Raw genomic sequence first — 16110 nt, forward strand, 5'->3', positions numbered from 1 at the left:
GAAGGCCAGCAAAATCTCACAGCCTGTTTGTGTTGGAACAGAATGACACTCAGGGAATGTAGTGCATGAAAAAAAAAAAACAGCATCCAATTATTCCTCATTCCTCTGGCTGGTGCACTGAGGAAGCTATGATTAAGGCTTCATCCAAACTGTAATCACATCTCCAAACAACCTCGGGTCATCAGACAATCTGCAATCTCAAATGCACAAGGAATTCCACTGCCAAGAAAATGCACTATGTGATCTCTTGTTAAGGCATATATATACACAGTTGGAGATAAAAAAAAGTTTTGAAAAAGGTCAGTTCTTCACCTGATCAAGCAGACACTTATTCCTTTATCCACACTACATTGATAACTGGAGGGAAAATTTTCCCTTGAAATAGAATTGTATTCTTTCAAAAGGGGTATTCATATGGTTTCTCAATAAAGCACATCATATACTGTAGGAGAAGGATACTTGAAAACAGTCATTTTTTTCCTTGTAAAGTCTCTTGGATTCCCATAATGTAACCGACTCAGCAGTCTGCATCTTTGCCATGACAAGTTAAAATTAAGGTGAAAATATTTCTATCAATTTAAACATTTTCACTAGGTCTCAAACTCGGTAGTGGCTAACCCTTGCCTATACCAGCTATAATACTACAGGTGGACTGCTGGACTGACAGACCCACACAGTTGGACGCAAGTCAAAGTAATATGAAGAACCTGTAGCTCTTGCAGATCATAGATGGCCACATCTAGGTCTGTATCTCCCAAAAAGTTAGAGCAGAGTTCCTGAGGAACTCTTATAAAGATACAGAGAAAGACCTGTATACAGTATTAATCCTAATGCGCTATTTTTTCCAGAGCACAGAACAAACGGGCAATTTAAGCAGACAAATATCACAGCAGCTTATTTTAGCAGATAAATGTGCTCTCCCCCCACTCCCCTTCATACACAGACATGACATTACAGTAAAAACCCCGCCCAGTGGCAGCAAGCTCACTATTTTACCACATAGCGTGTGGAGCCTATATGAATCAAGAGACGTCTCTCAACATGTGGCACATCAAAGAACAAGAAGGGTGTGCGTGTGTGTGGGTGGGGGGTGGTTGTGGAGGCTGGGCAAAATGTTCGATTTCAGTGTCTTAGGGTGCTGAGGTTTGGGGAGTTAAAAAAATGCTTGGCAGTGCGGCTCAGGAAGAACTCCTCTGCACAGTCTCTCAGCTGTCATATTAAAGGGTCTGTTGTGCCCAGCGGCTCCACCGAAAACTGGCAACAGATCTCTGGGTTTGGGCTCCAATGCAATCCTGTTTTCCCATTCTTCTCCTCCACCTCTCATTTCTATTCCCACTCACATACATTTTAATCTGAAAACACACTTCAGCTTAAAACTCCATCTTAATTCCTCTTTATGGATGTTTTTACTTTCTGGAAAGTGTGCCAAGGGTGCACCTAGCTCTACTGAACTCTCATTTACAAGTTTTATTTATGGACACTTGATAATTTTATTGACACTAAGCACAGATAAAAAGGGAATAATCTTTGATAAAGCAATCTCCTTGTAGTAAATGTAATACTGTACTGGAGCAGCAACTTGGTATTTGAATTTTTGCCAGTTTGTTTTTGGTAAATTACATCTCCTGGTTTGAGAAACCCTGTACTCCTACACAAACAGACCTCTCCTTTTCTGGGAATGATTTGTCAAACTGATGGACTATTACAGTACCGAGATAGGACAGAAAGATTTAAGAATGAAAGTGTTGTAGTTTTACTTGTACTGTACATATATAAGGTGACAACAGGCTTCAGGGCCCCAGTGCCACTCGGCATCAGCTTTTGGTTTCTGATGTTCTACAGAAAGAGGAAGAAACAATATGCAATACGATGGGTAAGTCTGAAGCACCACAACAGGGAAACTCTGTAAGTCAATGGTGTCAGGATCTAAGAAGTTGATGGTTCAATGAATCCTAAGATCAAAATCAGTCCTTCATAGTGCAGTAAGAAAAACTGACATCCATCCAAAGTACTGTACAAACAGGAAGTTTTTTCAGGGACTTAAGGGCATCTGTTTTGGATAAAGATCACAGCTTCTGCACAAGACACAAAGAATCTAAAAGCCCCAAGGGGAGGAACAGGAATGTTTCTGAGGAGCTTCCCAGGATGTCCGACCCAAAGCCCAGACCCAATTTACAAGATGGGGAAGCATTCTGTTGTTGGCTTCTTGACAGGACCCTCTCTTAGGCATTACACCTCCCTGGGTCAGGCTTCAATTGTAAGGAGTGCGGCAGCCTGGGTGGGGGATGAGTTTTTAGCATTTGAGGGCAGGTGTCATATTAAAACCTATGAAATACCGCTTTCCAAATGGAGAGTAATGGGCAAATTCAGGAATTAAAATGCCCATCAGAATCCAGGCAAAATAAAAACGGTCACAGGAGCGGGAGAAGACTTTGAAGTTAAAGATCTATTGCACATTCATGCTGTTTCTTAGAGAAGTGAAAATAAGGCCACTTTCTTCATTACAAATAAATCAATATGGATCACACCTCCGGCCATGCAGTCACACAGATGCCAAAGGCCAAGAACTAAAAATAACGAGGCATTGTCCATGCTACAATGGACAAAAAACTGTGGCAGTCTATGAAAGTATGCAACCTGGTTCCATTATAGCTGGAGAATTAGGGGTCTTCCAGAACCAGCTCAAGTCCTCAGTATGACAGGGACTAAGAGTCCCGTGTGTATAGGAGATTGAACTACTCTCTGCTTTGAAAGCTAAGGCTCCTCCATATGCCCAGAGCAGATCCTGTATAGCTGAACCTCATTTCCTTGAGTACATTTGCTTAGACAGCTGTGGAGTTTAAATATTTAATCTTTCGCCTTCAAGTCCAACTTTTGCAACAGAGCCTGCAGCATGTGAAGTACAAATGGGATCTAACTACTCTACAATGGGAGTTACCTTTTGTTTTGCCAAACCCAATGGTTGATTAATAAGAATGCTTATACAGCACCCTTTCCCAAAAAGGCAAAACTGTGCAATCTGTAAATTTTATTATTCTTTCTGGTTAAGAATTCATTGCAATATCATTCTCACAAACCAGATTTTTTACAAGATTTCCAAAGGGTTTGTACAATATCATTTTTGACTGCACAGTAACAAGGTGCCATGGCTATTAAAATATCATTTTGGACTGGCTGTACTTGACACAGAACACAGATTCGCATCCAGTGGTAATGACAAGCACATTTCATTCAATTCCACCCAGAAAGAGAACACCAAAGTGAGTCAGTCCAACAGACTGCACTTGATAGGAAACACATGTCAGAGATAATAAGGGAAACTTGCTTTTTTATATAAAAAGATATGATCTGAGCAAGGAGACAGACAATCTCAATCGCAGTCTATTGCCTGATGGCAAGAGCCTTTCCCAACTGCATAGCAATACCAAATATCTATATATTCTTTGCAAGTTAAGAAAATAGTCAAAATGCTATGCAAATTAAAGAGCAATACTAAAGGCAAGATTTTGATGCACTTTGGGAACTGAACATGCTGGAGTGTTGCGATATGGTATTTATAGCAGTTAAATCCATCCAAGATTTTATAAGCTGAAATGACCATATATTACTTTTATTTGCTAGTTACATGGTACCTGGTCCCAAGCCCCGGTCCTGGTCTTAAGCTGTTGATGTTTTAAGGAGAAGGGTACTTCATGGGTGGCATAGTGGTTAGTGCTGCTGCTTCTGAGCACTAGGGTGCCGTGTTCAATTCCAGCCCTGATTCGTCATGAGTGGAGTTTGCATGCTTATCCTGTGGTCATGAGGGTTTCCTCTGGGCTACTGTGGTTTCCTACCACCACCCAAAGACAGAGAAGGGGTTTGCTTCTTTAAACAGCTTGTTCCACGAGGAAGGGAGCTAGTGACCTCCCACTCTCCTCTCTCTATGACGAGTCTCTTGAGTGCCTCTCCCGGATTCACTACATCCAGGCTGAAGTTGCACGTTCCAATGGACAGCTTCCTGAAACGCAGGGCATCGGGACCAGAGTTGGTGGTCCAGGCTGTGCAGTAAAAATCGTATGGAGTTCAGCATAGATACTGGCATAATGTAACTCCACCCTAGTCTGCCACAATGCTATTATCTTAATACTGAGTTTGTGAAAATTCATATTCTACAATTAAGAATTTTAAGACACCCAAATAAATTAAATCTTGCATCAACCATATGAAATAATTCATACGCATAAAGCTACCATCAGAAAGCTGTTTATTGCTAGTGAAGACTGTGGCAAGCTGTAGCCAATCCAGGAAGCATAGCTGGTTGATGCCCTGGACGGGTTACCAGTGCATTGCAGGGCACATACAATACAAAAGGAGAATTTAGAGGCACCCATTAATCTTGACAACATGTCTTTGGATGGCAGGAGGGAAACTGGAAAACCTGAAGAAAACAAAGACACAGGGCAGATATGCAAATTCCACACAGAAGGACCCCCCCCCATTCTGGAAAGTGACTCAGGACCCTGTAGCTATGAGGCAGTTTTTAAAGACCTGGGATAATTCAATTCATTCCAATTAAAGTCAAAACAAAGTACGTATTCTAAATTGAAAGAAATACACTTTCATAAACTACATACAGTATATCAGTTCTCAAACCACAGCAAAAAAAATTGTGACCTTTATTAAACAGTGCACTCCTTAGATTGTTAAAGTTCACTGGAGGTGAAATACTTTTGCCTGTTTAATGCTTACTGTTGGTTGGAAAATGCATCTAATTACATGGTAATTATAGGACGTAATTTCAGAGAGGCTGTACTCGCTGCCATGAGAGCCGAGCAGGAATGACGCAGTCAACAATTGAACAGGGTATGCCCAGGGCTGACACGGCTATTACAGCAGATTACAAGAGAACAGCCTGGAGCCAGAACTCACTTGCATAAAGCTGTTATAAGGTGCTGTAATCTTTGATAAAAATGAGTAAATGTCACTTATTTTAATTTTCCCCAATATGTATTCAATATACTGTAGTTGGCTGTTGCCATTAATAGAACATTTTTTTAAGTTAAATATATCAAACCTTGAATGTCAAATCTGCGATAGGAAAAAAAAAAACTATTAAAACGGACCGCTTGCTTGCTACCTAGTATCTTTTTAACGATTTGATGACTAAGATCAGGGGTAATCCCCCTAGCAGATTCATTTTGATTTTGAGCTGGCCTGTCGGTCTGCTATCTGTGCAGGAGCAACAATGCTCTAAAGAGATAAAGGACCGAAACGCATAAAACCTGCAAGTGTAAGATACAGTTTAACAGCGAAGGCCAAGGACAACAGTGAGCAAGCAGGTCGAACTGGTTCTCAAAGCTATCTGACGGAGCAGAATCACAATTTTAAACAAAGCCCTGTCATGGTGATGAGGACACCAGAGTTTATCTGATCAACTTTGGCGGTGGTGGTGGGGGGGGGGATTCTGTAGAATTTTTCTAGAACCAGCAGATTCCAGATTATTCTCATGTTTTTGTTTTTAGAGCAGAGGAGGAAAGACATCCATTTTTAAAATAACAAGCTTTAAATCCACGAAACAGGCATGCAAATGGGATTCCAATAAAAAGACTTATCTCTTGAGGCCGAAGGCTTATAAAATAAGTGAAACAGACATTGTCTAAGACATTTAGACAAGACTAAAAGCCTGGAAGAGGGAAGATTTATGGAAGCAGAACTGGTCTGAAATTGCCACCTGAAAGAAAAAGCTCAGGGACAGGAAGTAAGCTGCCCATGGGACACCAGCCAATGGGCTAGTTTTATTAATGGAGATGCCTTTACAATTGTTGGCACTGACAGCTCCCAATTCTCACTCCAAGAATAAGAAAACAATTCCCCCCCACCCCACATACACAAAACACTCCCCTCGTGTGGGATTATGGAAATAGCCAGGCAGCAGACCCCAGTCTTGCCAAACTAAACAGCACCTCTGGTCCTGACAACCCTGGAATAGCACATTAATCTAGCACAGCGATTTGCAGTCTGTTTTGGCTAGGAAGTTGAAGAGGTGGGGGGGCACTTTCTTAAAATTCCAGCTTTACAAATATATTTTAGAAATGAGCTGCCTTTATTGCCCCTGTTCATATCATTTCTCACACATTGTGCACACCGTTCCTTAGCTGCGGTGGTTGACTCACTAGTCCAGCAAAAAAGAAAAGGCTTCACAAAATGTTGCTCCCTGCTAAATAATCTTAAAACTGATGGGGAAGTCTAAAGGAGAATTTAACCATGGAGCCGGAGAGAAGTAATGACCACAAACATGAAAAAAAGAGGAATTATTGCTAGTGTGTTTCAATACAAGTGTTAACAAGCTAGATTACCGGTAGCTAAAAGCTTTGATGCTCATTTAAAAAAAAAAACACAAGCCTATATGTGTTAATACCTCCTACAGCTCTCTTTAATTTCCTAAACAGACATGATCCTCCTCTGTGTTGCAGTAGTTCCTCTTATAGTCTGTGCTTGGCTAGATGTCAAAACAACAACCAGGGACCTATTAAATTTGTATCCAAACAACCTTTCCAAAAAAGCCCCCAAAAACATTTCTTCAATATTCGGTTTATAATAGTTGCATTACATACTGGCAACCCTGAACCTAGAAGGTTTCTTAGGGAAACAAAAAGTGATTCAAATGAGCAGTGACAGGCAAAGTGTGATAGCCTGGACTAATTCAGAAAATAATCACAGAAATTACATTATTCAGAGCTGATTTGCAAAGAAAAATAAACTGCAGAGCCCCACCCTCTCATCTTTCCAAAGAGTATCCAGTCATGTCACTGGTAATGATTTGAGGAGGAGCACAGATCTCTGAAGGTTGCTATAATCTTGGGAGATTAGCTTTTATGACCAATGGTATCCTACATTTTCAAATGGAACGCCAGCAACCATATCACCCTGCAGCTCACAACTTGCTACCCACAAACTCAGCAGGTGTGAGCCTGGTCAGTACCTGATGGGAGACTCCTGGGAAAGCTAAGGTTGCTGCAGGAAGAGGTGTTAGTGGGGCCAGTAGGAAGTGCTCACCCTGCTGTCTGTGTGGGTCCTAATGCCCCAATATAGTGACGGGGACACTACACTGTAAAAAGGAGCTGTCTTTCAGATGAGACAAAACTAAGGTCCTGACTCACTGTGGCCATTAACAATCCCAGGGTGCCTCTTGAAAGGAGTAGAGATGTTACTCCGGCATCCTGGCCAAATTTCCCATTGGTCTTTACCAATCATGGCCTCCTAATAATCCCCATCTATTAACTGGCTTCATTACTCTCTGCTCTCCTCCCCACTGAGAGCTGGTGTGTGGTGAGCGTACTGGTGCACTACGGCTGCTGTCGCAGCATCCACATGGGGAGTGCCCACTACCTGTAAAGTGCTTTTTCTGGACACTCCATTCAAGCACTATAAGTGTAATATTACATTTCTCATTTAAACCAAAAAATTAAATAAAAGCTGTACTATATCGTGTTGTTTTTCAAACTCGCTTTTGGACACTGAAGATATTTATGATATTTAGAGTGCATTTAAAATGGACTTGGGACAGCCTTCTCCACACAAAAATCAGATCTTTGCATTTCTAAAAAGCAGCGAGTCTTTTGTATGGTTGTGCATCCGTGCGCTCTGCTCTTTCAGAGACGTCCCATGGCGAAAGAATCGTGAAAGACAGGCCGGACAATGGGCAGCCCTGTCCTGTGATCAGGAGAAGGGAAAGAGATTCTGGAGGCTGTGATGGAGAGTCATGGATCTTCCTGGGAATGGTGCTGGATTCCCCTCTTTGTGCCCACCCCCACCCCTGCCAGAAACAGTCTCCAGCCTCAGCCAGTTTCACAGCGACAGCCCTTGTGATGGGGGCGAAAGACAACACCAGCACCCCCAAGACTTTGCCATCAGAGCCCCTATTGTAACACACCATTTCTCAGGACACCCGACACCCCTTCCACAGCCCTCCCCCACCCCACTCTATTATCCTAAAAACAGACGAAGTCAGAGGCTCGGCTCTTTAGAGCCTCACAGCCAGTGATGTGGAAACACTTTCAGGTGGCTTTAAAGAGAACAGTAGCTGATACAACATTACAGCCCCTCCATGGTGAAGGGGCAGGGCTTCATGAATTGGAATGGGTTCTAAAAAGCCAGCTGTAAAGGTCCTTTATCCTTGCAAACAGAGGCGAATTCCACTCCGAAAAGTGGAAAGAAAAAAACATTTAGTCCGCTGAGCCTTCTTCAGGTATCCAAAGCACAGAGGTGAAACGCCTAAGAGCGAGCTCACAACTGGAGAAGGCTCAGCAGCCTCAACACCTCAATTTCTGCTTTTCACCCCAAGATGAATCTACTTGTTCCTTTGCAGCCAGTGCAGCTCTACGCTTGAAGCTCAGCAGCCAAGCGGTTGCTGAAGGGGTTCAGCTGACACAGCTGGCCTTCAGTGTCTCAGTGTTGTCCCGTCAATTGAGGTTTATAGCTGCTGTTATTTGATGGTCTATTTTGTTACTCCAGTACTGGCACTTCAGTGGAAATACAACCTCAATTATATCTTCAGGCAATGACTCTGCCTTGCACCTTGCTTGCAAAAGTGGATAGAACAAATAAGGCACTCATGTCCACAGCTGTTGCCTAAGCTCTTTCCTTCTCATTCATGATCATGATAGACATGCAACGTCGAATCTGGCCTCAGCAGGCAGTAGCCGAGTTTCCACTGTGGGTAAATATGAGCAAAATGCCCATCTAAATTCTGTACTACAGAGCGGGCAGCTTGGCTGCAGCAGAATATAAAGGCCATTGAGTTTTCTCCATCCTTTCCCTGTTTAGCATGAGCAAAGTAGGTTTAGCTGAGCAGCAGCTGCAGATTCCAAGTATTCGTTTGGAAATGTTTAATATGGGAAAATCAAACTCTGTCAGGAAGAGGAGTGGAGAGGCGTCAATTTGGCAGAAACAGCTGAGAGCACTCCCTGATTTTCTATCTTTGTAGCACACACAAAGGGATTAATTGCAATCTGAGCGGGGAGAAAAAGCCAGGAGGAAAAAAAATGATAAAGAAACTGACTTTTGAAATAGGGCCCCAAAAACCACTGATCATGCCAACTCAGAATGTGAGGTTCCTCATTCTGCTCCACCCTTCCCCCTACAGATACAGACATTCCTGAACATTTCCAAAAAATCCTAATATGACACACATGGACATGACTCTGCTTTCCTCAAAACGTCCAGATAGCAGCAGTCCAGGTCCCAGACAGCACTGGATGTGGTCAAAATAAAGCAAATCTATAAAATCTCTCAGGAGTGCTTGACAGATGAAACATTCATGATCAGGACCTCCATGCAATACAAGAAAACCAGACAGTGAGCACCACAAAGTACTTCGCAGACAAAAAAGTAAGGGAGACTCCGATGACCCCTTGTACTTCTATTTACTGTTGCATTACAGTATAGAATCAGCCACATAATTAAAATGTAGAGGCTTGACATGGTATGCAACACAAAGCACAGCACAAAGCCTAGGAGACACCAACACTGTAGTGTTTAGTACAGGGCCTGATGTCGACGCTCATGTGCTAGGCTGACATTCCGACTGAGGATAGACATGCTGCAGGAAACCCAGACCACACTTCAGTATTTGGAGATATGATTTTACGATGTTAAGTTCCTACGATTAATATGAAATTATTAATATAATTTTTCTTGGCTCTGCTTAGTATAGATGGTATGCTACGTATTTCAAGAAATCAGTTGAATAAGGAGAGATATTGCTTTCCTAGATCTCTTTGCTTTACTTAAATTTGTTGTCACTTTCTTCTTTAATGGCTGCATTATTTATCCAACTTAAAAACATGTCTGTTCTTAGGAATATCTGTAGAACGTTATTTAATGCAATAGTTCATTGCTTCTGGTAGGCGACTCAAATTAGCAATGGAGGTTCAAACAGGATGTACACTGTGGTAAAACCTTCAGACAAAGCAGTAGAAAGGAATGGCAATACATATCTTTAACTGAGGAAATACATCTACAGTACAATTACTCTCTCAAGACTGCCAGTTTGTTTTGATTTCGAAAAGGGTTGTTTTGACTAATCCTGAACAATACTAGCAGTGTAGAGTTCCAGCTTGATCAACCCAGCTATCGCGATCCTTCTGTACAGAAACAGTGACAGGTCGACCCCAGCACAGTGATAACGCACATCTGTTCTAAATGAGCATTATATCAAAGTCACTCAGAAAAAGGGCTGAACACAGGATCGCTCTAATCTTTCTGCTCAACTGGAAAATGTGGTACTTCTCATTCAAAGGAAAAAAAAACTGCTAATCATGAGACCATTTAAAGTATCTGAAGTATGTGAACAGTTTTTTTTATACTGATACATAGTGGGAAAACAAGATCTATGTTTTACATCAATAACTCATTGGACACATACAGTACATAATGTTCTTCACTTTCTAGCATTTGAGCAGCATTGTTCATTGAGCTCCAAAATCCTGAGCTCAAGTCATGCGATTTCTTAAAAATGCCAGGAGTTTTTGGATCCTTATTTCTGAGTAGATTAAGGATCTCTTTAGTCATTCAAAAAAATAATTTTAATTAACAAGAAAAGGGAAAGATCACCAAGCTAATTTGCACATTTCCAAATACCCTTGATCAGCATTTTGTATCACATTTAGACTGCTTGATACCTATTTAAACCTCTTGATTAAATGTACGAGACCACTGTTGTATGTTTGCCGTACATTAGTATATACTAATCAGGGGTCTTCAACCCAAGTCCTAGAAAGCCTTAATTTTAGAGAAAACCACTAAATCTATTCCCAAAGCCTTGTAACAATTTTATTTAGAGATATGAAATACAAATCTGAATACCCTTCAGGACTCATGAATCTGAACAAGCTACCTGCTTAGTTGATCATGTTTATTACTGATCTGTAAGCACCTGTAAGGATAACTGGATTAAAACTTTCCAGGACTGCGAAGACCACTTATATAGGTGAATATGAAGCTTCACTTTTTTGCAGCTCAAAACCTCCTAACTACATTCATAGGCAGACTTGTGAATTCAGCACCTATTTCCATCAGAGATTTAGAGGTAGGTGCTTTGCTAAGCAAAGAAATTCAATGGATTTTAACAAATCAGTGGATTCCTATTCTTCTGAAATCCTCCAATCCTCTAGCTGTGATTACTGCGAAGGAATTGTTGTATCCCACTCACCTGGGAGACCGGTCTTGAGGAGGTCCTGGGACTAGCAACCTTTTCCACTGGAGACCACGAGTGTGTCTGGAAGCTACAAACAGGGGGAGAAAACCATTTCAGTTATATGTGAGCCATTACTTAAGTAGAATACCATGGCATCTATACAACACATTTACTGGGTCAGTGTAATTTTAGCAGCTACAGTATCTGAGTACACCGCAGCCAAGTTTGTACCTACACCTGTATATTAATAGAAATGTTACTATAGCTTTCCACACCTTTTCCAGGACATGTATTTTCCTCTTTTCCTGGCACAGTTCTGCCAGGTAGCTTTTTCTAGACATTTGGGAACCATGACCATCAAATATTTATTTAAAGTTTGATGTGTGCACTTCTCTTTTTTTGAACCACACCCCATTTCAGACATCACGGGCAATATGGCCCGGTACCAGAGGTTCAGAGAAGATTTGAGGAGTGTTCTTCATCTACAGCATGGATTTCTGGGAAGGTGCTGGGGTCAACGTGATGTCACAAGCCAAGACGGCTGTGGTCAACTAATCCCACGCTGCCCCTATCATCGATGGCACTCAGCCTATTGGCCACTTGGCCAGTTTCAGTCATAATCAGCTGGTGACATCTTCTAGATGTTGCAAGTTCGAGCCTGGATCACAGGTTTCAGCCTGCACTTGAGCAAGCATCATTATGGTGAAGCCACATGGAAGCTTCAGTAGTGTGTACTTATCACAGACGAAGTTGAGTACACTTTCAAAATCATGCTTTCTTGGGACAAAGTGGCCCAAATTTACAGTACATGTGCAATAGACAATACATTAATAATAATAATGTAAGCACAGCTACAATGCAAACAATACCATTGTCGATTACTGGGTGAAACAACAAGTTAAAATAGCTATTAAATGAATCTGTCATGCATCACTGGCAAGTAATTCAAATGAAATTATGGGAAACAGTGCCTCCAATTTTCTCTCCCATTGCTTTTAAGCAAAAGTTCAAGAAAAACAAAAGGCTGTTTAAAAAAAATAGTTCTGTGCATTCTTGAGTAAGTAACCTAAATATTTTCATCTAGGCATTTTTTCCCCCAGAGAAATGAAAAAAAGTCAGGAATACCTTTCAATACACATTTCAGAAATGCACAGAATCCATGAAGAATGGCTTTTACCCAATCATGTTAGCCCATCATTAAGATCTTCACTATCCACAATGACTTATCATGCATGCTACTTTCCTGTTCTTCGAATTCATCTTGCCTTTTACAAAACACAAGGCAGAAATTCGCAGGCGTGACCTTTGCTGCATTCCAAGATATTCTGTTGTTCCCCTCTCTCAGGATTCCAGCTTTCAGACATTAATCCTTCAAACAAATGGAGTGATGGCTGGAATGTGTCTCTCTCTTGAAATATGTTATTTTATTTTTGGTTACAGGCAATGAATGACGTGCCAAGTACAACCTCACAATCACAAAAAAAGTGGAATGCTGCCTCAGAACATGCAACATCGATTCCACACTGCAAGGCACGAGATTGAACGTTTGGGATATTTTACTGGCAACTGCCATTATATTCGACAGCTCCTGTAATCTTGAGAGGCTGCGAGACAAAGGGACTCTTGTGCATCCTCCTAAAGCAGATTAAAAATTACAATTACCCTTGCAAGATCCAGGTATGCGGGCTTATGTCATTATCTTATGTTAGTTATCAAATACGTTGGCCTACTATTGCAGCTTCTTCCCAATAACCCTGGTAGGTCCTTCAGCATTGTCTCAACACGTATTACGCGAGTACTTCACTGTAAAAAACAGTGGAAAACAGTTCCTGCCTTTTAACCATGACCGATCAGAATCTTCTAATTACTCTGGTGCAGTAGCTTTTGTCACTAGGCAGGTGCTTGCCTTTTTACTGTAGTCCATGTCAGACCACACTGGGGCACAGGAGCTGTATTATTTGATCGATCTTGGCTTGGCACAGGCTTAATGGCTCCTTCTTGTTTTGTATACCACCTAATTCGGAGGAAGCTAGTAATCTTGTGTGATTTTCTCTGGCTGGTGTCAAGCAGCGGTGAATTGGAAAAATAACTGGATACTATAAGGTGGCGGAAATGAATGAAAAAAATTACCAAGTCTAAACACCATGAACTGGGAGGTGGAGATGGTGGCGGTGTGATGATCTGATATAATATAGCAACTTTTATGAAGTCTGGTACCTCTTGGTGCTGAAGGTTGTGTGTGCATCTCTCTTCCTCTCTGCGGAGTAAGGAGTTGGTGACAGGGATGGTGGGCCAGAGAACGAATAATCGTTGTAGTTTTCATCTCGGCTTGGCTGCAGGGCCTCCTAAACAAGGAAAGAATTAAGAGCTCTGTAAAACTATTCGCTTCTTAAAGGAAGATACCCCTCTGTAGTTAAGGGGCACAGATTGTCAGTTAACCAATTGGTTCTTAAAGATTTGCGAAAAAAAAAGACTGCTTACTTTAAATGAAACTACATCATTACCGCAAGCCTCACCTTTTTTCCTCCACTTGAAACATTGCTGAATGGCCTATCAAGTTTAAAGTATATTAAACCAGTTAAAAATGTCCAACAGACTCCGTTTTCCCCATCTATACTGCTTTTAATTAAACTGTTGAACATCACAGAGCTTCAGCTACAGTCATAGCTGTACCACAAAACACGACACATTTTAGCATCTCTTGTCCAAATACATTGCATTCTATACCCAAAATGCTTTTACCAAGTTCTATAATTTTTAAGGAAACAGATGTTTTCCATAATTTTGAAGTATGCTATAATCTTTGGAGAGCTCAAAGAAACCATTTTGACCATAAACGTCCATCATGAAGAGGACAGGAATCAAAATCCTGGACTTATGGGATTTTGCCGGTCACTGCTCGAAGAGGCATCTGTCCAATTGCACAAATGCAGCAGTAGGAACAGGATGTTTCTACAAAAAAGGAAGCAGCTGTTGCCTGACGGAGGCCTTTTGGTTCTAAAAATAATGTTTCCTCTTTTTTCTCCAATTTAACGTTAAAACGTGTTTGCTCAAGAAGATCTCACTTCAGTTTCGTTATATTTTGTACAGAATATGGACATATTTTTGTTACATTAATATAGTTTTAGGAAGTCCCATGCATTAGGCACAGACATAGTAAAGCAAAAATATCAGACTGTAAAGAGGTGACATGACCCTGACAAATTAAAATAGAGGCTTTCATTATGGGGCAATATTTGTAATTTCTTGGGTAGATTAAGATTAACCTTAATGAGAGTCCCAAATCTCAGAGTTTGTGTCAGTGTTCACAACAGGACTGCAGCCCAAAACCACAAACAGACAGGGCCAGGAAAGCACTGCATGGTGTGAAAAACAACCCCCATGACTAGCAGAAAGAATTCCTCAGGAAGTCAGCCAGTATACCAGATTTTAAACCTGGCACCACCAAAATCCAAAGGGAACTGCACGCAGAAGGATTTCATAGATTAGTCATTGTGGACAAGTCATCATTTGAGAAATAAAATGAAAAACCCGAGTGGTGGTCAGAACAAAGATTTAAGCATTGGAAACAGTGGGGAAGCATTCTGAAGAGTGAAGAAAACAGTCTGCATATGGTATTTTGTTTTATCTGTGGAATCCTGTATTATTTCCTTCATATTTAAACCAAATGGTGGTTCCAAATTGTTGTGGTGAAGACTCTTTTCCAGCAATGACTCCTGGTATCCACCCAGAAGAGAATGAGCAACGTGAACTCCTCCAACATGCCCATCTGTGGAGCCATGTCACATGCTCCAAGATCCCAAGTGTGGGGCAGGGGATTGAACTTCTAACAGAGGAGTGCTAGTGCTTCTCCGATCGATGCCACCACAGGTCCGCAGGTGCCCAGGTGGTCACAGCTTGCTGGAAGGGAGAGAGAAATCTTGCCTACGTCCAGTCCTATCCTAGTTTTGGTCTGCCAACTGCGTGCTGCCACATAGGCAATAGTGGTCACAGCTTGCAAGTAACAACCCAGGCTCACACCAGCAATGTCTTACCCACAGAGCTCAACATGCACTCTGAGCAAATGCCTTTACTGCTTTGAGCCACTTGAAACTCTTTTGGGATCTTTATTCTGAAGCATGGAATAAAGATGACCATAAGCCTCTACTGTGGCTTGCTGAAAGATGTATGCATCATCACAAAGAAATTGGTGTGTCACAGAAGTGGTTGGGTCACTTTTGTTCAATAAAATGTCCCTCTGCTTTTTATTCTAGCCCATGCTCTTAGAAACAAAGACTAAACAACATTCAGTAGTAATGATTTTTCTCTTACTGTCTCTTGCCTTTGATCCAACAGAATACTGTTTAACATGACATCTAATATTGTACTACGTCATTTGGGATGAATAGTCAGTGAAACGTGACTGATTCACAGCAGTGTAGGATTCCAATATTCACCACGTCAGACCAAAGTAGCTCTGCATTACTGTAAGGAAAAAGAAAAACACTTCAATGTATTTTTCTTTGTTCAGCTTAACCCTAGGAACTTCCAGATCTTCGGGCAGCGTTTTCAGGTTGACCCCAGTAGCCGAGTAATTACAAGTAATCCAGAGTTAGACGGCTCTGAGCCACACTGTTCTGATAAGAAGGCTGCTTGTCCAGTCTTGCCAAACACATGCGCAGTAAAGGATGCCAACCGGTCAGCTGTGCAGTGAGGTCTGCTCCCACAGGCTAGACACCTGAGTATCACCACCCAAATGTTTTTCCTACATGGAACTGTTCCAAATCTGCAAAGTTCACAACTCCTTACAGGAGGCATATTAACTGCACTCCTGGCTCAGTACATGTTTTTTACACATTGTGCAGCATTACATCCTCCTAGTTGCAAGAGGTACAGTATGTAGAGCAGTACATTGCAGAATACCTTGTGTACTTCAGAAGATGGATGGAACAACT

The 16110-nt window shown here is 41.5% G+C and overlaps 1 protein-coding gene across 4 annotated transcripts in view; it reads right to left on the reverse strand.

Annotated features, from left to right (window-relative positions):
- The window catches only part of pdlim2 (PDZ and LIM domain 2 (mystique)), a 67087-nt gene that overhangs the window by 20243 nt on the left and 30734 nt on the right, over window positions 1–16110 (reverse strand). For all 4 annotated transcript variants that reach the window (XM_069183116.1, XM_015340717.2, XM_015340725.2 and 1 more), the window contains 2 exons: window positions 13394–13521; window positions 11192–11264 (listed from right to left, as the gene is read on the reverse strand). In XM_069183116.1, coding sequence (XP_069039217.1) covers window positions 11192–11264; window positions 13394–13521 — 201 coding nt within the window. The remainder of the gene's footprint in view (window positions 1–11191; window positions 11265–13393; window positions 13522–16110) is intronic.

Source organism: Lepisosteus oculatus, chromosome 2 (genome assembly GCF_040954835.1).
Source record: "Lepisosteus oculatus isolate fLepOcu1 chromosome 2, fLepOcu1.hap2, whole genome shotgun sequence".
Classification (NCBI taxonomy): Eukaryota; Metazoa; Chordata; class Actinopteri; order Semionotiformes; family Lepisosteidae; genus Lepisosteus; species Lepisosteus oculatus.